At 40.1% G+C, this 23,412-nt stretch overlaps 2 protein-coding genes across 23 annotated transcripts in view; one reads left to right on the top strand and one right to left on the bottom strand.

Annotated features, from left to right (window-relative positions):
- HNRNPC (heterogeneous nuclear ribonucleoprotein C) overlaps positions 1-10,106 on the top strand; it is a 64,281-nt gene extending 54,175 nt beyond the window's left edge. For 14 of the 22 annotated variants that reach the window (XM_036030693.1, XM_036030743.1, XM_036030685.1 and 11 more), the window contains 4 exons: positions 4,899-5,086; positions 5,603-5,716; positions 5,957-6,117; positions 6,217-7,372. In XM_036030693.1, coding sequence (XP_035886586.1) covers positions 4,899-5,086; positions 5,603-5,716; positions 5,957-6,117; positions 6,217-6,300 — 547 coding nt within the window. In that variant the 3' untranslated portion in view covers positions 6,301-7,372. Of the gene's footprint in view, positions 1-4,898; positions 5,087-5,602; positions 5,717-5,956; positions 6,118-6,216 lie in introns of all 22 variants that reach the window. The other 8 variants (XM_028504260.2, XM_028504265.2, XM_028504258.2 and 5 more) reach the window with 4 other exon arrangements.
- A 7,171-nt stretch (positions 10,107-17,277) lies between these two features.
- On the bottom strand, positions 17,278-17,674 carry LOC114490344 (cytochrome c oxidase subunit 6C-like). The gene has a single exon (XM_028504325.2). The coding sequence runs from the start codon at positions 17,632-17,634 to the stop codon at positions 17,407-17,409; it is 228 nt and encodes a 75-aa protein (XP_028360126.1). The 5' UTR covers positions 17,635-17,674; the 3' UTR covers positions 17,278-17,406.
- Positions 17,675-23,412: the final 5,738 nt, after the last annotated feature.

Consider the following 23,412-nt stretch of genomic DNA (forward strand, 5'->3'; position numbering starts at 1 on the left):
CATAGGAAAATGGTTGGTTACTTAATTTGTAGCTGGTTTTGAAGCTGTCATACTGAGCTTGCTATTACCTATCTTTGAAGGGTTATCACAGTAGTTTTGGTTTTTGTCTTTGTTTTCTCAGCCTTGTGTTTTCAGAACCATGCAATTCAACATTTTTCGAGACAAGGTCAACTTTTGTGAAGCAGCAGTTCAGTTCTTTGGCACTGAAAGTCCTTCAGCATTACTGGTTGATCTTTTTAAATATATTTTTCTTTTAAAACTAGAGTGTTTGTTTGGCTCCTGTTTGTGTTCATGGAGTCTTGCACAGACTCAAAGCTGCATTTTGTGCCTCTTGTTTTAATTATATTTTATTGATTATGCTGTTAGTTGTCCTGATTTTTTTCCCCTTTTCCCCCCACTTCACCTAGCAAACCCAATTCCCTCAGGCAAATAACCCCACCATTGTTGTGTGTATAAGTTCTTCGGCTACTCCATTTCCTATACTGTACTGTACCTCCCCATGGCTGTTTGGTACCTACCTATTTGTACTTCTTAATCCCATCACTTCTTGACTCATTCCCCCACACTCCCCTTCTATCTGGCCACCGTGAAAATGCTCTCCATATCCATGATTCTGTCTCTGTTCTTACTGTTTGCTTAGTTTGCTTTTTAGATTTCAATTGTTGAAAGATACGTATTTTTTGCCATTTTTTTGTTCATAGTTTTGACTTTTTTCTTAAATAAGTCCCTTTAACATTTCATATAATAATGGTTTGGTGGTGATCATCTCCTTTAGTTTTTTCTTGCCTGAGTAGATCTTTATCTACCCTTTGATTCTAAATGACAGCTTTGTTGAGTAGAGCAATCTTGGCTGTACATACCACTAACTTCTCTTGTTGCTTTTAAGATTCTCTATCGTTAACCTTGGCATTTATGATGGGTCTTGGAGTGGGTCTCTTTGCATCCATCTTGTTTGGGACTCTGTGCTTCCAGGACTTGCATGTCTATTTCCTTCACCAAATTGGGGGATTTTCTTTAATTACTTTTTCACATAGAGTTCCAATTTCTTACTCTTTCTCTTTTCCTTCTAGCAACCCTATGATGCAAATGTTGGGCCTCTTGGAGTTGACCCAGAGGCTGCTCATACTATCCTCATTCTTTTTTTTTTTCTTTTCTTTTTTTTTAAAGAAGCTTCTTTATTCTTTTTTTTAAAAGATTTTATTTATTTCTTTTTATAGAGGGAAGGGAGGGAGAGAGAGACACACACACACACACACATCAATGTGTGGTTGCTGGGGGTTGTGGCCTGCAACCCAGGCATGTACCCTGGCTGGGAATCGAACCTGCGACACTTTGGTTTGCAGCCTGCACTCAATCCACTGAGCTACGCCAGCTAGGGCTCACTATCCTCATTCTTTAGATTCCTTTTTCTTCTCCTTGTTCCGATAGGTTGTTTTTTGCTTCCTCATGTTGCAAATCATTTATTTGGTTCTCAGTTTCATCCATTCCACTGTTGTTTCCCTGTGAATTGTTCTTTATTTCAAACAGTATCCTTTATTTCTGACTGGATCTTTTTTATGCTGTTGAGGTCCTCACTAAGTTCCTTGAGCATCCTTACAACCAGTGTTTTGAGCTCTGCATCTGATAGATTATTTATCTCCATTTTGTCTAGCTCTTTTTCTGGAGTTTTGATCCTGTCCTTTCATTTGGGCCATGTTTCTTTGTCTCCTCATTTTGGTAGCCTCCCTGTTTTTGTTTCTATGTATTAGGTAGAGCTGCCTTGACTCCATGTCTTGGTAGTGTGGCCTAATGTAGTTGGTGGCCTGTAGGTTCCAGTGGCACAGTCTCCCCTATCACTCAAGCCGTGTACTTGAGGTGCATCCTTCGTGTGGGGTGAGTTCCCTGTCTTGTAGTTACGCCTTGATTCCTGTTGGCAGGTCAGTGGGAGGGATTTACTCAGACCAGTCAGGTACAAGGATTGGCTGTGACCACTTTACTACCACCTCCACCCTCCGTGGAGGATCAACTGTGCAGGGGCAGGGTGGTGGCACTCCTATGGTCTATAGCTGTCCTAGCCTTGGGGTTTCCCTAGTGGTGCAGGCCAGGGTCATCTCTCAACTGTGTTTTGCCTTGGGCCACCCTATCTGGCTATAAAGCAATCCGAGATGGCTGCTACTTGTGCTGGATTTGGAGATTCCTAGGTGAAACTGAGCTGTGAATCTAGGCTGGCTGCTGCTAGTGGCAGGCCTGGGACTCACAGAGTTTGAGAGGATTTAGGAAGTTTTGAAGCATGAGCCAAGACCAGCCATTCGTGTTGAAAAGCAGCTTGGGTAGGGGCAGAGTCTCTGGGGATCTTCAAGGAGGGCAAAACAGTGTTAGCCAGGTTGCTGGAATCTCATATATGGCACCAGCTTGCTGGCTCTGCGGGGAGAGTTTAGAAAAGGGACAATGGCCTCTGTTTACCTTGATGCCAGAAACTTCATTCAGTTCTCCCTTCATACCACTAGTGCTTTTCAAGTTACTACTCCAGTGCTGGAACTCAGAGGGAGTGAATCTGAGTAGGTGAGTCCCTGTGTGGGTTCTTTTTTAAGAGGAACTGCTTGGGACATCAGCACTTTCTTCCACCAGCTCAATCCCCATTGGTTTTTGCAGCCAGAAGTTGTGGGGATTTATCTTCCTGGCACTGGAACCCAAGTCTTGGGGGCCTGGGGGGATTGAGACTCCTTGCTACTAAGATAACTCTCCCAAGTTTTATCTACTGCTTCTCATGGAGTGGATACCATTCTGCTTCTGCACCCTTCTAGTCTGGATGGATGTGATTTATTCAATTCTGTAGTTGTCAGACTTCCATTCAACTCTATTTCTGATTGTTCTGAGTGATGGTGATTCTAAGTTTTAGTTGTAATTTTTATGTGGTTATGTGAAGAGGCGAGCCATGTCTTATCTACACTGCCATCTTAATCAGAAGTCCTGTGCCTAGTTTTTATTATAGCCTTGTACCTGAGTCAGGTGAAATAGTGTGGTTCAAAAGGGAATTCCAGTGCCATGAAATACAGGGAATCTGGAATGCCTGGCTCACTGGTTTGGAGGTTGGTACCAATTAGGGTGAGTAGGTTGGGGGAGGTAGGTTAGATTCAATCTCTTAAATCCAGTAGGACTGGGGTATGAGCTGTTTCATGCCCCAAAATCCAGATAACTAACTCACTTTCATTTACTTCTAGAAATTACTTTTCAAGTATTTGTCTTGCACAAAGGACAGTAATTTCTGAACACTTGATATTTTAGTTTCTGAATCATTATACTCAGGAGAATTTTAGGTCAAAAGAGGAAGAGCTCTATAAAATAGTGAAAATTTGTGTTAATTCCCATAAATTGATTAAAACTGACAAATTAACAGCTTAGTTGACAGTTATCTACTGAGGAGAAATTAAGTGCCAAAGCCTTCCTGCTTTTGAAGCACAGATTTTCTTATTTCCTGGGCCTCAGACTTAATTAAGTGTTCCTTATTGGAGCTTAAAACAAGACATTATGTGAAGGTTTTCTTAACCTTCCACATCATGGATTCTTTGGCACATGGCAAGTCAAGTACTGTTTGGTTTCAAGGGGAAAATGGTAGGTTGGTCAGTGCCTAAAAACTGCTTAAATGAAGGCTAGTAAATCATTTTATCACTTGTTTTACAATGTGTATATGCTCTTCCTTAAGAAAATGTTCCTGTCACAACCACTTCTAGAAAAAGATAAAGTATAACTGTGTTGGAACAGGATGGAAACATTTTAGATTGGGTTGAAAAGAATACAGAACTATCTATGGTTCTCTGCCTGTAACAGTTTCAGAACTGTTGAATATATCATATCTGTTCCTTAAAACATTTGAAGTTAGGTAGAGAAGCAGTTGGCAGATTGTTTTTATTTTATAGAATACCTGGGCTTTGGAGTTTAGTTAGTTACTAGAAGGTACAGCAGAAGATGATTTATTTCCCCTTACTGGTGTGTCTTAACCTTGTGCTGCCACAAGCTTTTGTAGAAATGACACGGAATGTAGAGACTGTAGAATTGGTGTTCTTATAAGAAGTTTTTGGTTAAACTTTGAAGTTTGTCTTTACCAAATATACCAAGCAGTAACTTGGGAACTTGGGTGTATCTTCAGCAATTGCTGGGATTCTTACCAGTGGAAGCAGCAGTTCAGTAACCAGTGGTTTGATTTGATTTGATTTATTTTATTTTATTTTATTTTTTGGAGAGCAGAATGTATGCTGGGTAATGGATTTAGGTATTAATGATTAGTGAATAGTGAATGACTGACAATATTCTTTGCTCTTTTGGAGTTGAGTAGAGCTTATGCTTAAATGTTGTTAGAATTGGTAGTGGTATTTTATACCCAGCTAACATGCATGAGATGGCTGTTTGTTTTTATAAACCAGAAATGGTTAATACTGTCAAGTTTTTATATGGTTCACCCTAATAGTCACTAGTAATGATGATTTTTTATGCTTCTGTGGTACAGAGATTAGGAATTTAGCTAATAATATGTCTGTTCACAGACTCAGTTAATTGCAATCCCATTTTGTGAGTATGTACTTTTGGCTTACATGAATTGTTTATTGTAGCATATATATGAAAAGAATAAGGGCAAGATAAAGGCCATTCACTGTAAAAAAAAATAGCTTTGTTAATACTACAGAGGAACCTTTTTTATGTCCAATGCATAAGGCCATCCAACTATATCATTTGGTGTTTGTGTGTATATATAGCATTTTCTTGAAGAAAAGTAGCTTAGGTATTTAAAATATCAAAGGAAAATTTTACTGGCCTTTTGAATGAAATTAGCAAAAAAGAAATAATTTAGACTATATAATAGATATTAATTTATTTTATAAGTCACTGCTCTTGGATCTTGCTGACTTAATTTAGTTGTGAAGGCATTCTGTTTTCTTCTTATCCAATAGGATGTACAGTTACCCAGCACGTGTTCCTCCTCCTCCTCCCATTGCTCGGGCTGTAGTGCCCTCGAAACGCCAGCGTGTATCAGGAAACACCTCACGAAGGGGCAAAAGTGGCTTCAATTCTAAGAGTGGACAGCGAGGATCTTCTTCCAAGTCTGGAAAATGTACGTATTATTATCACACCTTTGTGGTGTTTCTTCTGTGTTTCTTCTGAAAATAATGCCATTAGTGCGCAGTTTTCTGCAAATGCCTTTGCATAATCAAAATAATAAAAGAGAAGATAGTGATTAAGGGAGCAATTCTAGACTGCCCTCTATCTTTATGACCCTGGTAATTTGAATGAAGTTATTAGACTTTAGGGAGTTGAGGCACCTGTTAAATTTATCAAATATACGTCAGTAAAACTACTGAGAACGTATTTTAAAAGGGAATTAAGGTCTTGAGCAGGGCGGCAAAAGTTAGAATGTTACTGGTAAGGAAGTAAGCACATTAGATTCTGTTTTCCTTTTTCAACTATAAAATATCAAAGGTCTCCATTACTGAGACAGCCTGACACTGGTGCTGTTTCTCTCCAGGCATCTCCTGTTGACTACTGGTGTATAATGTGTAGTGGGAATGTGTTTGATTACTGGTAGCTTCTGGTACACTTGATTCTTATCTATTTTTGTTTATATTAAAAGTGAAAGGAGATGATCTTCAGGCCATTAAGAAGGAATTGACCCAGATAAAACAAAAAGTGGATTCTCTACTGGAAAGCCTGGAAAAAATTGAAAAGGAACAGAGCAAACAAGGAGGTAAATGTTACTGCTGCTTCTGGGTATAGAGTTGGGTTTGTACCTAAGAGAATTGAAAGTATCTGTTGGAATAGTGGGGTGTAAAGCAATTGAATATGAAACTTGGGGAGTTTAATTGGGGAAGGGCATTTGTGTGGGAGGATTTAGACTTGTGCTGCAGTTCTGTGATTACTAGTGGGGATTGTCTACATCCTGGGGACATTACTTGGCCCTAGACAGACTTGTCCTTCTCATCCGCAGTAGAGATGAAGAATGATAAGTCAGAAGAGGAGCAGAGCAGCAGCTCCCTGAAGAAAGATGAGACTAATGTGAAGATGGAGTCTGAGGGGGGTGCAGATGACTCTGCTGAGGAGGGGGACCTACTGGATGATGATGATAATGAAGATCGGGGGGATGACCAGGTGAAAACCACGGGAAAGGAAAGAAAGAGGTGGTGGAGGGGGGATCAGGGACACATGGAGTGCCTCTAACTCCATCCTATTTGTGTCTGTTTCTCACAGCTGGAGTTGATCAAGGATGATGAAAAAGAGGCTGAGGAAGGAGAGGATGACAGAGACAGCGCCAATGGCGAGGATGACTCTTAAGCACATAGTGGGGTTTAGAAATCTTGTCCCATTATTTCTTTACCTAGGCGCTTGTCTAAGATCAAAATTTTCACCAGATCCTCTCCCCTAGTATCTTCAGCACATGCTCACTGTTCTCCCCATCCTTGTTCCTCCCATGTTCATTAATTCATATTGCCCTGCGCCTAGTCCCATTTTCACTTCCTTTGACGCTCCTAGTAGTTAAGTCTTACCCTGTAATTTTTGCTTTTAATTTTGATACCTCTTTACGACTTAACAATAAAAAGGATGTATGGTTTTTATCAACTGTCTCCAAAATAATCTCTTGTTATGCAGGGAGTACAGTTCTTTTCATTCATGTATGAGTTCAGTAGTTGCTTCCCTAACTGCAAAGGCAATCTCATTAGTTGAGTAGCACCTTGAGAGCAGCTTTGAGTTAGAGGTGTATGTGTTAACCCCGTGTATGTAGCATACCTGGGGCTCTTCAACACAAATGTAACGATGTATTTTTGTGAATGAGAGTTGGCATGTCAAATGCATCCTCTAGGAAAATAATTAGTGTAATAGTCTTAAGATTTGTTTTCTAAAGTTGATACTGTGGGTTATTTTTGTGAACAGCCTGATGTTTGGGACCTTTTTTCTCACAATAAACACATCCTTATTAAACCAGGAATTTGGAGAGAAAAACCCTGGTTTTTTATTTTTGTATTTTATAATTGTTTATTTCAAATTCTTTTGTTTCACTGTGGCCTCCACAACACCCCTAGAATGTATATTTTTCTTTGAGTCTTAGTCACTATTATGCATACCAATGCACACTGCTCACATTATACTTCATTGGGGCGGGTGTTCTTATTAAGGAGACAAGGAACTTTGGTGTGGAGTGGAGAGTGTTGCAAAATTGCTTTTGTGTCCTGATGGAAAAAGTTGGGAAATACATTAAGCCTTTTCATCAATGCTTTGTGGTCTAGTTGGTGCCCTTTTTGAGATTTTTGTTGTGCTAAATTGTTTCATCCTTAAATAGATGAGGTTTGAACATGTTAAGATTTTAGGGAAATTGAAATAACTGGAGAATAAAACTTATTTTCTTCCATTTTGTCCTTTTAATTGCTACTTATCAGCCCTATTTATTTCCTGGATTCTGAGGTTTTTTCCTTGGTGTTACTGAAAATAGAAAAGTTCTTTCCCAGGTAACTATAGTGAGGGTTATACATTTATTTTACTTCCAATTAGTTCAATCCATATGAACTAACTTTTTGTGCCCCTCTCAATTAATTGCAATGATTTTATATTAACAGGTAATAAAGCAGAATAGAGGCTGAATTATGGACCGCCCTTAGATCTGAGATCCACAGTATAATAGTAGTTTGTGTGTTAATTTGGTCAAAAATACTTTTACCCACCTTGTTTTCTAAATGTCATTTCATATACTACACAAACTCACTTCTGGCACATAACTAACTCATGAGAAAATAAAACTGGAAGCTTAGAAAGGGTTAAAGCTCTAAAGCTCTAATAAAACCTATTTAGGATTATAATGTTAGCCATCGGTATCTAAAAGATACTAGACTGACCAATTAGTCCAGGCATGAAAGTGTCCAGTTTTAATTCCATTTGAAATCAAATATTGGAAGAAACTGGGGAAAGGCTCTTTTTTAATAGCTAGAGAAATGGTAATACACTCTCAGAAAATCTACATGCACACAAGATTATTGATAAAAGTACCAGGGTGAGCCTAGGTTGTCTTGATAGGGAAGAATCATTTTATACTCTAGATCTTAGGCTATTAATTAGGCTAAATGTCTTCATAGTTAAAAAGAGGATTCCTAGTATATTTTAGTTCAGATATTACCCTAACACCTGAAGCCTGCAAAGATTGTAAGATTAGTACCATTTAGTGCAGGATGTAAAGCCTCTTACAGAAGGAAGTAGGTATAACAAAAGAAAAATATCGCCAACAGGAACAAGAAGATTGTGGTGAATTGGAAGGGAATAAATGAGGATTGAGAATGTAATGGAAGGAGTAGAAGCAAAATGACTATCATTTGAGCCATACAGTAACCATAAAATGTTGGAGGAATCTGTTGGACATTTCAGCAGCCAAGTCCAGGACCATGACAAGGAAAGTAAAACAACAGATGACAAACTGTACAAGTAACTAGTGTTTAGGTAATGTAGATGAAATGGTGGTTTCATTATAGAAATACTTGGGGAATAAGAAATAGCCATGTATTTAATGAGATTGGTTGAAAGATTCACTTTGTTCCGAGACTATGTAGCTGGCCTGTGATGCACTAATTTTCAGGAGAAAACCACAAAGTGTCATGATTAACTGTGACCTGGGAAAATGAAGGACTTAGCCACATAAACATTCCTACTGACATCTGACCTTTTATGTAATAGGAGGAAAATTAACTACACCAGCAATTTTCAACCTTTTCCATCTCGTGGCACACATAAACTAATCCCTAAAACTCTGCGGCACACCAAAAATGTATTTTTTTGCCAGGCTGACAAGAAAATTGGTATAATTTTGATCATTCACACTGGATGGCTATTGCTGTGTTTGTCGTTTTTTTATTTGACAATCTATGGGGGGGAAATGTCAGAACCCCCTGACTATTTAAATAAAGCGTTACATGTTTTAAACATTCTTGCAGCACACCAGTCGAAAAAGGCTGAACTACAATAATGTCAAACGGAGTGTGAATATTTGGGCCCTGATTCAGATCACTTTGACCAAGAACATGCATTTCAGTTGAATTTAGCAGGACTAAAGAAACAGCACCCTAATAAATAAAGGAAACCAGTTAACAGTAAAACAGCTATGACAGAAGTGAGAGTGACCAGTAAATAAGTTATGTGTAATACGCAAAGTATGGACTAAATAACTTTAGAAGTACCTCAGTTTATCAGTGCTGTACCTTAAAGACTACAGCATCGATTATACTGCGGTGTTTGACTAATAAATGGTCACTATGTTGGAGAGTTTTTACTGTTTAGAAAGAGTGGTATAAATTTAAAATGTAGTCAAATTACAGAGAAAGGGCTGGATACAGATTTATATCTTGACTGGGACGAGAGAATTCCAGGTGTTTGAAGGAGACTAAATTAGGGGTGTTTGGATTTTTGTTAAGTTAATCCTAATGAAGTAAACTAAACCAAAGAGAAGGCCTGAAAACAGCATGTGGTTGTATAAGTGGCTTTAGGGGTTAACAAAGAAACACCCCAATTATGAAGAGCAGAATCTGTTTATAAAGTGTTAGAGTTAGTCCTCTTCACTTCCCCACTGCTTAAGTTAGAAATACAAGACAATGGGAAGAGAGAAGGGATAGTATGATGGGGTAAATGCCAGCCAAAAACGGTACCTAACAGGAGTTGAAGCCCAAGACAAATCAGGTTAAGGAGGCATGGTTCTTGCCATTCCAGTCCTGAGCATGCCATACTATTTTTTTTTTTTTTTAAGGTCACACAGGAATAAAAGCTTGAGTGAAATAAGTTGTTTTGAAAGAATGGCAGAAATTGACTTGTACAAATATATTACAGGCCTTTCACAAACCTAAAATTGTAATTAGAATGATTATATTAGTATTCTATCAGATTAGTTGTTGAGTGTTTCTCAATCTTGGTTGTGCATTGAAATTACCAAGGGAGCTTTAAAGTCCTGATTCCCAGGTGTGTGCACCAGACATTGTCTTGGTCATTGGGATTCTGGCATCATCATTCAATTGCTGTAATTTCAGTTTGCTACTGACATGGGGAACCACTGCACCAAGAGGCAAAACGTTGTGCCCTTTCTGTAGTAAATATGGTAGAAGGGAAGAATTTAAAAAGGGCTTTCAGAGAGCTTATCTGTGGGTGACTACTGATACAAAAGTAAAAGAATGCCCATGTAATGTGTGGCGTGTGTTGAGTGCTTGTAGTAAGAAAAAAAGCATAGTGGTGGTGATTTTTTTTTTATAATCTGTTCAAAGGGTGAGAGTATCTGCATTGAAATCTGTGGCTAAAGTATAGAAAGCACCTAGGGAGGTATGTAGAAAGGAGTAAAGGTGAGAAAGAAGCTAGTGTTGAGGGAGAGACAAAAGTCCTTACTGTTTGAGGTTTCAGGGAAATGTGTTAAAGCCCAACTTGATTGGCCCACCACTCTTGAAACTACTGTACTTCCCAGTAGAATTTTCTGTGATGATGAAAATGTTCCATAATGCATTGACCAGTGTAGTTAGCCCTGTGGCTAGTGTGACAGGAGTTGGATACAGAGACTGGTTACTAATTCAGAATTATATGAACAAATGTGACGGTTTCCAAGGTAATTTTATGTGCTGAGTACATTGAAAACATATTTCTAGGACCTATACCTTAACTGAAGATTTTAACCAGTGTGAGGACATCTACAGCTGCAGGCCTAGTCCATGTTGGTCACACCTTTATAACAATTTAAGTGGGAACCCATCTTGTCAGGTATTACCTGAAACCCAAGGCAGGTATTACCATTTACAGAGGGTTTTATATGTGCATCCAGTGTGATGCTTGGGTAAGCATTTAAACTAACGTTGTATATATAGTCTTGAGTCTCATATGGTCCTATGACAGATGTGTGAGAGTAGTAAACTCCTGTGTCTTAAGAGTTTTCAGAGATTAAGTACCTTGTTTAAAGCCCCATAGTTATTAAATGGTAGCACCAACATTTCAATTTACGATCTGATTTAGGGTTTTTGCACCTTAGAAGGAAATGGTGTGTTCTGTACCCACTTCCTGAATCCTAGAAAATGATAGACTCTAGGATACCAGCACCTTCTCAAACTTCAAAAGATTCTCACCATTTCTGTTATGTACCAGAGTGGTTTCATAGATTTAACAGCTGCAAAAACAACAACAACTAAACAAAACAAAAAACATGGAAAATTGCATAAGAGCTGAAATGCTATTTTATGCAGCATAGTTGAGTTTTAGAAATGTAGCGATCTAGAGTATAGTCTCTTCTATCCATTTTCCTTAGCTCTTCCTGGGGCATCCAGAACTGTTATTTTAAGCCTTTTCTTCTACCTAAAACAACATAAGCTTTCCAGTTTTCTTGTAACAATCTCTCTATTGGGACAATACTCGGATCACACAACTTTGGCCCTGTACCTTGATGCCTGTGTGGCCCATTAGAAGCCCCTGGCAGTGTCATTGCAAGAGAGTCCTAAGAAAGATTGATCTTTATACTGAAAGGATCAATTAATGGGAAAGGGGTTCAATGACATGAATTGACTCAGCTTGCCACAATAATGAATTTCTGGTGTGAATTTGAACATGAGTGGTGGGGATGGGGTGATGTGAGCCTGAAAACCTACCTGTTCAATGACCCAAACTTCCACCCATTTCCATCTAGCTTGGTCCTTGGTTAACATCTGAAGAAGCTACTTGCTCCAGAGAGGTGTGAGATAACTTCAAAGCCCCTCTTGGTCCTGCAGGGGGAAATTACCCAACCAGGGTACTTAAAGGTTCAGGTGATCTGCTAAGTAGCCAGCCAGAGCCAAATACCAGTTCAACCTCATGCAGAATATTTCTCTCCCTATTTAGACAGTACTTTTTGTTAGTTTCTTCATCCAGCCAATACTGCTCCTTCCCCAGAACTTTGAGCTCTCCACAAAAGCTGTTGGGTAGCAGCAGCTAAGTCATTCCCAAGGTCCCAGTAACCACTGGGGTTTGGTTGCCAGAAAGTTGACTATGTAACTCCTGGAAGTGCTGTGGTCTGCTCTGTCTTTGGCTGGTCCCCACCCTGGCTGGACTGACCCCTCAGCAATTTTCCAGCATTCTCTCTGTCTGCCTTGAGCAGAAAGAGAAGCAGCCCTTGGTATATATCCCATGGGAAGTAGCAGTCTCTTCACTTCCCCACCATTATCTGACTGCCTCGGTGCCTTGGTGTGCTGTTAACTGTTTTCATTGTCCCTCTGACCTGGACATACAGTACCGATCCATTCTGCAACTACCTGGGAACATAGCCTGGGCCTCACTGTCTGCCCCTCAGCGTGTGGATCAGGCTCGTGGCAGCACTCCTGAACTTCATGTTAACTTACCTTCTTAAGCACTCACCTGAGAATAAGAATATACATCTTTCCTTGAAAATATGAATGCCCCCCCAACAAGCAGAGTCCCTCACTTTGCCAAAGAGTCTGCAGTCTTCATGTATATGACTCAAAGGTTCATTTTCCCTACATCTCTACAGATGTCAGGAAGCATTATCTTAGTTTGGGTGTGTCTTGAGGAATTCTGTTTTAACCTACACCAAGCCTCTTGCCTGCCTCCTGTACACTGATTTTTCCGTTTGTCTTCCTTGCAGTGCCCTTTAGGTATCATTTCTTCACTGGCAATTCCATAGCCATGTCCTCCCCTACCCTGCACCTTTTTGCAACTTTATGGTCATTTTCAGTTCCATTCTTCAAAAATTTTGTGCTTAGCAGCTTAAGGAAATTTCCAGGCACAACATGGCCTGGAACAATTTTCAGTTGCAACGTGGGCACACACCTATTAACAAAGAAATGGACTAGTGAAATAAGGCTAATGACCAAGGTTAACAAAATGCATTCTCCTGTATTTAGCTGATGTAAACACACGAGTATACTTGCTCAGGTCAGAAATAAAGATGACATGTTCTATTTTACAGCTGTAATTAAAGTTCGTTCATGTGCATTCTAAATATCTGTTCAATTGTTTTCATCTTGACTGCTGCCATCCCAGTCCAAGCTACCAGCACCTTGCCCCTGGCTCGCTGTAGTAACCTGTCTGTCCACATCCACAGTGATCCTTTTCCACTCACTTCACAAAAGAGCCATAGTGATCTTTTCAAAACACACATGGCACTTCTCAACCTAAAACCCTTTTGGCTTCATTGCCCTTAGGATAATGACAAACTTAAAGTTTATGTGGCCAGAAATGGCTCCCCTTGCTCATCTGCCCAGCCTAACATATGCTCCCTCTTCCAAAGCATATTGGACTTTGTCCCTCTTACTCTTCTCTCCCCCTCCATCTTTGTTCACCTATTTGATTTCCTAGTTAACTTCTGTTCATCCTTAGAATTGAGCTCAAGTGTTGTTTCCTTCAGGAAGCCCACCCCACCTCTCTTAAGTAGGTCAATAAACTATGCTACACCCAGGATGGTAATAGCACTAATTACCATTATACTCATCAGTTTGTATATTTGATATGTTTTCCTTATTAGAGTAGAACTCGATAAGCAGGAACCACATCTATTACTGTTCATTAATATCCCAAGTGCTTAACATAGTGTCTGAAACATAAATATATGCCAAATGGGAAAGGGAAAGGAAGAAGAGGAAGGCTAGCCCAAGGTGAGAAAGTCTTGAAAAGAGACCGCAGCAGGAATGTCAAGGCTGAAGAAGGTCAACTTACAAAACACACCTGGTGGTGTAATGCCTTGTGCCTGTCTCAAGGGGGTGCATTCTTACAGGTGAATTTCAGTGGCCCTGTTTTCATTGTAATGTAATTTCACACTCCTCTCCCAACGTCCACTTCCAACAAATCCCTCAATAATTTGTGTCTGATACCAAGGATGAGAGAATGGACATTATCCAAAAAAGGTGATGTGCCCATTGCAATTCACTTATCTTTCAAATACTTTTAAGTCTGATTTCCCTTAAGAGTCCACTTTCCCCTTAGCAGCTCTTCTATCTAGTTCCTGCATTGTATAATTTTTAAAACTACAGTATACATATAATAAAATGCATATACTTAAGCATATAGCTCGATGGAGATTTACAAAGTGAATATGCCTATTTAAACACCATCCTGCTCAGGGTAGAGAACGTTACCAGCACCCCAGAACCCTCCTTTGTGCCCTCTCTACTTGTTACCCCACTTGGCAACCCCTACTCTGACGTCAGTCACCATAATAGGTTTTGCTCGTTTTTGAGTTATATGTAGATGGAATAGTACCTTATTGTTGACTTTTGGGCTTCCCCTGAAGTGGAGTAGTTTGGGGGGTGATTCCAGGAGACGATGAGGTGGTGAGAAAAGTGAGTCAGTTTTGGAGGGAAATCCAATATAAGAGTTTGTTACTGAGATTGGATACTAATGCTTCCCAGAATTGGTATTCCTTTCTAAAGGATGGGAGAACAGGAAGCTGGAGTATTTATGTACTGGCTCCTGTTCCCCATTGACTGAGGGGTGCTGCCACAAGGAGGTTAACTTCCCTGCAGTTCTGGGCTATAACTGATCTTAGAAGGCTCCAGCAGCATCGAAGGACATTTGGGTTTTCAGTCCGGGAAAATACTGCTATGAACATTCTTGTACATGTCTTTTAAGAACATATGTACAGCTTCCTGTTAGTTATATAATCAGATGGAATTGTTGGGTATGTGTATATTCAGCTTTAATAGATATTTCCAAACACTTTCCCAAAGTGATTGTACTAATGTATATTTTCACTACCTGTAAATGAAATTTTAAGTTGTTCCACATACTTGCCAGTGTTTGGTATTGTCAGTCCTTTTAATTTTAGGTTTCCTAATGGGTGTGTAGTGGTTTCTCATTTTGTGTTTATTTCCTTTTTGGTAAACTTCATTGCAGTATAGTTTACATAAAGAAAAGTATATAAATCATGTGTTCAGCTGTACTTTTCACACACCGAACACAGACACACACACACACACACACACACAGCAAGAAATCAAGAATCGGAAGATCACCAGCACTACTGAAGCCCCATGCATGTGTGCCCTCTCCCCACCACTGCACCACCATGCCAATGACCTCCACTGTCCTGACACCATAGGTTCTTTTGGCCTGTTTTTGAACTTCAAATAAATGGAATAATATGTAGTTTTTTGTGTCTGGCTTCTTTGACTCAACATGATGTCTGTGTAATTCATATTTGTTGCATGATGTGGTTTGTTCATTCATACTGTTGTGTAGTATTACATTGTATAAATATACTGCAATTTATTCACTTTGTAAATAGGCATTTGGACTTTTCAATTTTGACTATTATGAATAAAGCTGCTATAAACATTCTAGAGCATTTTTTTTATTGTATGTATCTGTATCTCCTGGGTAGAAACCTTAGAGTAAAATGACTGGGATATAGAGTTTTACTCCACACATCACCTACCTGCTATTTTCTCCCTTAATTGTAACCATTCTCATAGTGGTGTTACATTTTTTAAAAATCTTTGCTATTTTAAAAATAAGGTTTTTAAAAAAGATTTTAGTTTTTTATTTTTAGAGAGAGGGCAAAGGAGGAAGAAAGAGGGAGAGAAACATCAATGTGTGAGAGATACATAGATCACTTGCCTCTTGCACACCCCAAACTGGGGACCTGGCCAACATCCCAGGCATGTGCCCTGACCGGGAATCAAACCAGTGACCTTTTGGTTCACAGGCTGGCACTCAATCCACTGGGCCACACCAACCAGAGCCAAGAGTAAGTTTTGATGTTGGAATAATGCTAGACTTACAGTAACAGTAAAGTTGCAAAAGCAGTAGTAGAGACCTCCTTGATTACTCATTGTTCAATTTCCCCTAATGTTAACATTTTAACACTACCATGGTACACTTGTCAAAACTGAGACACCAACACTGGTACATTAACACTGAAATGCAGACCCTACTTAGATTTCACCAGTTTACACGTGTGTCTGTGTGTGTGGTTCTGCACAATTTTATCACATGTATAGATTCACGTAACCACCAACACAATATACAGAACTGTTCCATTATCACACAAGAACGCTTGTACTATTTATTGTCACACCACATTCTTCTTCCACTACTGCCCCTAACCCCTGGAAACCACTATCTGTTCACTATAATTTTGCCATTTCAACTAGTTTTATAAATGGCATCAAACACTATGTAATCTTTTGAAAATGACTCTCCCGAAGAGGGAATTTCAGGGGGGAATGGGTAGGGATTACAGGAACAAATTTGGAGGACACATGGACAAAAACTAAGGGTGGGGGGTAATGGGGGGAAGGGGGGAGGGTTGGGTGGAGGGGCTGGAACGGGAGTAGGGGGCAGAAAACTGTACTTGAACAATGATTGAAATAAAAAAAAAATAAAAAATAAATAATAAAAAAAAGAAAATGACTCTCCCCTACTCCCACAGAGTAATATGTGCCCGTAACCATTATATTATTACATTGTTACATGTATCAATGTTTGTTTCTTTTTATTGTTGTGGGCATACCAGCTTGTTTACCCATTCATCTGTTGAAGATATTTGGGATGTTTCCACTTTGGGGCTATTACAAATAAAACTGCTATGAATATTTCTGTATCAGTTTTTGTAAGTTCTCATTTCTCTGGCTGTGGTGACTGGTGGGTAGTGTATTAAGTATATGCTTAGTTTTATAAGAAACTACCACACTGTTTCCAAGTTGCTAAAATTATTTTACATCCTCACCAACAGTGTATAAGAAATCCCAGTTTCTTGACATTACCAGGATTTGGGATTATCACAAGTTTTTATTTTTACTTACCTAGCAGGTGTGGAGTGGATTTTTGTTTTGTTTGTAGTTTTTGTTTGCTTGTTTTGCATTTTCCTCATGGTTAGTGATGTTGGTCATCTTTCATGTGCTTATCTGCCATCCATATATGCTCTTTGGTGAAATGTCTATTTATGCCTTTTGTCCATTTTATTATTAGATTCTTTTTAATTGTTGAACTTTAAGAGTTCTTTAGGTGTATATTCTAGACACAGGTTCAAATGTTTTCTCCCAGTAATTTTATTTTTTTAAAAGATTTTATTCATGCATGCATGCATGCATGCATGCATTCAGACAGTGGAGAGGGAGGGAGAATGAGGAGGAGAGAAACATTGACGTGTGAGAAAAACATCCATCAGTTGCCTCTCACATGACCCAGATGAGGACCTGGTCCGCAACCCAGGCATGTGCCCTAACAGGAAATTGAACTGGTGACCTTTTGGTTCAAAGGCTGGTGCTCAATGAACTGAGTCACACCAAGTGGAGGTCAGTCATTTCATTATTTCTTTGGTATTTAATTGTTTATTTATCAAAATAAACTTCTTTTTCTTAGCTCAAATATTCATGTTTCATAGTTCAGGAACACAGGTCAGTGACAACTTTCCATGGAATTCACCCCAAAGAAATTCTTTACATTCCAAGATCACTTTGCACTCTGAAAGATACCAGCCTTCTTCATCTCCTCAAAGTCTTTCCTGGAATCATAATTTCTGCAGAAATCTGCATATGCCTTCTTTCTTTTTTCAGCCAGACCAAACTTACAGGAAGCTACAACCCCCAGGGATACAAGCATAGCTCCAAAAAGATGAAATTGCAGATGCTTGGCCAAGAGGCCACACATCTCAGGTTTTGTCAAAGCACTGGAAGACATGATAGTTGTATTCTCAACACCAACGTCCTTGCAGATGGAGAAATGGGTCCATTTAATTATTTTTATTTTTTATTTTTAGAGAGAAGGGAAGGGAGAGAGAAGGAGAGAAACATCAATGTGTGGTTGCCTCCCGTGCACCCCCAACTGGGGACCTGACCTGCAACCCAGGCATGTGCCCTAACTGGGAATCCAACCAGTGACCCTTTGGTTCACAGTTCGGCACTCAATTCACTGAGCCATACCAGCCAGGGAAGACCCATTTTATTCTTAACACAAAAACGTTTAATTTTGATGAAATCCAATTTATCATTTTTTAAAGTTGTATGGGTTATTATAGGGAATCTGTCAGAATGGCAGTGGGGAATGTAGCCCAGCCCCTGATGCAGAAAACTGACAGGGAGCGAGTGGGCACACAGGACCCACACCCACAGATAGGTTCTCCCGTGGGGAATCAGGCCTGCATTGTATACCTAGGCTGCTATGAAACTTGCTTTTGCTAAAACTCCTTTACCCTGGATTGAGGCAGCAAATGTTTACTGCATATCTCTAAAGTAACTTCCTAAAGTCTGTGCTAAACCTCCCAAGTATGGAGTGTAACCAATTCAACTACTTTTCCCCTTGATCTACAACATCCTTCTCTTTGAAATAATTAGCAACATTCTTTCCTTTGTTATCTGTAAAAGATAATCACCTACAGCAAACCAGTGCCTAGTAAATGAGGACCATCCTCGATCTAATGTACCCAGAAAAACAATAAAAGCCTGTCCAGGCAGGGGTCAGGGCCCTCTCTCTCACTTAGAGAGCAGCCATGCCATCCCTTTTTCTCCACAGGACGTCTGTAGTCCGTGTGAATTTGTTCATTGCAGCCATAACACATGGATCCCAGGGGCTGGAGTCTGCATCAGGTTATGCTTTTATTTCTTTTTAATTGTACCTTTTGATTATGCTATCACAGTTGTCCCAATTTTTTCCCCTTTGTCCCCCTCCACCCAGCACCCCCACTCAGGAAATCCCTACACCACTGCTTATGTCCATGGGTCATGCATATAAGTTCTTTGGCTACTCTATTTCCTGTACTGTACTTTACATCCCTATAGGAATTCACTAACAACTTATTGTACTTCTTAATTCCTTCATCTCCTCACCAATTCCACAATACACACGTCCCATCTGGCAACCATCAAGACACTCTGCATGTACAAGATTCTGTCTCTGTTCTTCTTGTTTGCTTAGTTTGGTTTTCAGATTCAATTGTTGATAGATATGTATTTGTTGCCATTTTAATTTTCATAGTTTTGATCTTTTTCTTAAATAAGTCCCTTTAACATTTCATATAATAATGGTTTGCTGATGGTGAACTCCTTTAGTTTTTTTCTTGTCTGGGAAGCTCTTTATCTGCCCTTTGATTCTAAATGATATGTTTGCTGGTTAGAGCAATCTTGACTGCAAGTCCTGCTTTTCATGGCTTTAAATATTTCTTGCCAACCCCTTCTATCATGCAAAGTTTCTGTTGAGAAATCAGCTGACAGTCTTATGGGAATTCCTCTGTAGGTAATGAACTGCTTTATCTTGTTGCTTTTAAGATTCTCTGTTTATATTTAACCTTTGGCATTTTGATTATGATCTGGAGTGGGCCTCTTTGCATCCATCTTGTTTGGGACTTTCTGTGCTTCCTGGACTTGCATGTCTATTTCCTTCACCAAATTAGGGAAGCTTACTGTCATTATTTTTTTCACATAAATTTGCAATTTCTTGCTTTTTCTATTCCCCTTCTGGCACTTCTATGACATGGGTGTTGGACTGCTTGAAGTTGTCCCAGAAGCTGCTTACACTAGCCTCATCTTTTTTTTTATTGTTATTCTTTTTTTTTTCTTGTTCTGATTAGCAATTCTGCTTCCTTATGTTTCAAATCATTGATTTGATTCTTGGCTTCTTCCTGTCTACTATTGTTTCCCTGTAAATTGTTCTTTATTTTAATCCATGTATCCTTCATTTCTGACTGGATCTTTTTGATGCTGTTGAAATCCTCACTAAGTTCCTTGAGCATCCTTATAACCAGTGTTTTGAGTTCTGCATCTGATAGATTGCTTCTCACTTTTGCTTAGTTCTTCTTTTTAAGTTTATTTTATTGATTATACTATTAAAGTTTTCCCAAATTTTCACCTTTTATCCCCCCTTCACCCTGCACCCCCCCAACCCTTTAGCATTCCCCACCTTAGTTCATGTCCATGGGTTGTATACATAAGTTCTTTGAGTTCTGTTACCTATGCCATTTTTTACCTCTCCCCATCTATTTTATGCCTACCAATTATGCTTTTTCTTCCCTGTACCTTTCCCGCCCCTGTTCCTCCCTTCCCCCTCCCCACTGAAATCCCTCCATGTGATGTCCATTTCTCTGATTCTGTTCCTGTTCTAGTTGTTTGCTTAGTTTTTGTTTTCATTGTTTTTCTTTTTTTTTTAGGGGGGGTGGTCATGTGTTGATAGTTGTGTTTGTTGTCATTTTACTGTTCATAGTTTTGATCTTCTTTTTCTTAGATAAGTCCCTTTAACATTTCATATAATAATGGCTTGGTCATGGAGAACTCCTTTAATTTGACCTTATCTGAGAAGCACTTTATCTGCCCTTCCATTCCAAATGATAGCTTTGCTGAATAGAGTAATCTTGGATGAAGGTCCTTGCCTTTCATAACTTTGAATACTTCTTTCCAGCCCCTTCTTGCCTCCAAGTTTTCTTTTGAGAAATCAGCTGATAGTCTTAGGAGCACTCCTTTGTAGGTAACTCTCTCCCTTTTTGTTGCTGCTTTGAAGATTCTCTCTTTATCTTTAACCCTTGGTAACTTAATGATGATGTGCCTTGGTGTGTTCCTCTTTGGGTCCAATTTCTTTGGGACTCTCAGCTTCCTGGACTTTCTAGAAATCTATTTCTTTGGCCAGATTGGGGAAGTTTTCCTTCATTATTTGTTCAATTTCTTGCTGTTGTTCTCCTTCTGGCACCCGTATAATTAGGGTATTGGAACGTTTCAGGCTGTCCCAGAGGTTCCTAAGTCTCTCTTCATTTTTTGAATTCTTGTTTCTTCATTCTGTTCCAGTTGGATGTTTATTTCTTCCTTTTGCTCCAAATTGTTGCTATGAGTTCTGGTTTCCTTCCTGTCACTGTTGGTTCCCTGAATATTTTGCTTTATTTCATTTTGGGTATCTTCCATTGGTTCTTTCATTTTTCGGTCAAGCTCAGTCAGTTCTGTGAGCATTTTAATTACCAGGGCTTTAAATTCTCCATCAGATAGGTTGGCTATCTCCTCATTGCTTGGCTCTCTTTCTGGAGTTTTGCTCTGGTCTTTCATTTGGGCCCCATTTCTTTGTCTCACAGCACCTGTTAAGTTGTAAGGGGGTAGGTCCTTAGGTATTCACCAGAGCAGGGCAACCCTCCTTGCTGCGCTGCTGCGCTGCCTGTGGGGGAGGGGCCAGGGAGGGAACAATGCAGCTCTCCTGTTCTGCTCTATCCCACTTTCCAACAAACTCTCATGTGAGACTGGAAGTTTCTCCCACCACAGCAACCACCATAGTCCACAGTCAGCGCTGAGTCTCAGTTTCCCATTCAGTCAGCCCCACCTGCATGGTCCACCGCCTTGCTGAGTGTTCTGTCCATCTGTTGTCTTACCAGTCTTGTTGTTCTGGTTGACTGTTTAATTCCCTGGTTGTTGAAGTTTCATGCATGTTGGTTTTCTGACACTTCTGTTTGTTTATGGATTTTAGATTGGTTGTTATCCTCTTTTTGGTTATGCAAGGAAGTGAAGGGTTTCTACCTATGCCTCCATCTTGGCCGGAACTCTGTTTAGTTCTTTTTCTAGAGTTTTGATCTGTTATTTCATTTTGGGACATGTTTCTTTGTCTCCTCATTTTGTCATCCTCTCTGTTTGCTTCTATGTATTAGGTAGAGCTGCTTTGACTCCCTGTCTTAGCAGTGTGGCCTATTGTGGTAGGTGTATCCTGTAGCGTTCTGTGGAAGAGCTTCCCCTATCACCCAAGCTGGGTACTCAATGTGCGCCCTTTGTGTGGGCTGAGTACACTCTCCTCTTGTAGGTGAGCCTTGGTTACTGTTGGCAGGTCAATGGGATGGATTTATTGCAGCCAGTCAGCTTCAAGGACTAGCTGTGACCGCTGACCTCCAGCCTCCACCATATTTGGAGCATCAGTTGTGCAGGGGCGGGGTGGTGATGCTCTGACATGTCAGTAATAGTCCACGGCGTGCATAGGCTTTAGAGTTTCTCGGTTGTGCAGGCCACGGTCAGCCCCCACCTGTGTTTTGCCTGGGGCCAACCTGCCTGAGTTACAGAGCAATCTGAGATGGCTACTACTTCTGGTGGGCTTGGAGATTCCCGGGTGAATCCAAGGTGTGAATCTAGGCTAGCTGCTGCTAGTACCAGACCTGAGGCCACTTAGCAAGAGGTAGAGGGGATGGGAGCTCACTGAGGCTGGCTGTTGCTTGTTTGATAGGATTTAGGAAGTTGTGAAGCATGAGCCAAGATCAGCCATTCAGTTGGAAAAGTCACGGTTAACATTTTGGGTGGGCCTGTACATTCAGTGGGCCAGAGTCTCAAGGGATCTTCAGAACAGGGCAAACAATGTTCGTGAGGTTGATGAAGTCTCAGATATGCCATCCACCTGCTGGCTCTGTGGCTTTGTGGGTGGAGGGCTCAGAAAAAGGACAATGGCTTCTGCCCACCTTTCTGTCTGGGAGAAAGCTGTCCCCCAGTTTCTGCCTTGATATCAGACACTCCAGTTCCTCCCTGTATACTGCTGGTGCTTTTCAAGTTGCTACATTGGTTGTGGAGCTCAGGGGAAGTAAGTCTGACTAACTTCGTGTGTGGTGTCTCTAAGAGGAATGGTCTGAGACTCCAGAAGTTTCTCCCACCTACTCAATCCCCACTGGTTTTTTTGCATCCAGAAGTTATGAGGACTTATATCCCTGGCACTGGATCCCTGGGCTGAGGGGCCTGGTGTGGGGCTGCAACTCCTCACTCTCGATATCCCTCCCAAATTTTTATCCACCTCATGTGGATGTGGGACCAGCCTGTTCCACATCTCCACCCCTCCAACCAGTCTGATGGGAGCATTTTGTTTAATTCCGTAATTGCTAGACTTCCATTCAACTAAATTTCAGATGGTTCTGAGTGATCAGTTGTAATTTTGATGTGGTTGTGAGAGGAGGTGAGCCATGTTTACCTATGCTGCCATCTTGACTGGATGTCTTATTATGCTTTTAGTACCATTTCTAAGAACTCTTCACCACAACCTAGGCCCTGACGATTTTGTCCTGTGTTTTCTCTAAAAAGTTTTATAGTTTTACATTTACATTTAAATCTATGATCCATTTTTAGTTATTTTTTTGTATAAGATTTCAGGTTTAGACTGACTGTTTTTTGTTGTTATTTTGGTATTTGTTTTTACCTATGGCTGTTCAACTACTCTAGAACTATTTGTTGGAAAGACTAACCTTCTCCCACTGAATGGCTTTGGCATTTTTGTCAAAAAATAAATTGATCACCCTGACTGGTGTCGCTGAGTTGGTTGGACATTATCCCACAAATTGAAAGTTCACCAGTTCTATTCCCAGTCAGGGAACATGCCTGGGTTGTGGGGTTCAGTTCCCACTGGGGCACATATGAGAGGTTACCATGTTTCTCTCCTGCTCTTTCTGTTTTCCTTCCTCTCTCAAAAAAATCAGCTGAGTGTATTTGTATGGGCTATTTCTGGATTCTCTATTTTGCCACATTAATC

Source organism: Phyllostomus discolor, chromosome 1, assembly GCF_004126475.2.
Source record: "Phyllostomus discolor isolate MPI-MPIP mPhyDis1 chromosome 1, mPhyDis1.pri.v3, whole genome shotgun sequence".
Lineage (NCBI taxonomy): Eukaryota > Metazoa > Chordata > Mammalia > Chiroptera > Phyllostomidae > Phyllostomus > Phyllostomus discolor.

Excerpts from the sequence above, each read along its gene's own strand:
- LOC114490344 (XM_028504325.2), bottom strand. The coding sequence starts at position 17,634 with ATGTCTTCCAGTGCTTTGACAAAACCTGAGATGTGTGGCCTCTTGGCC.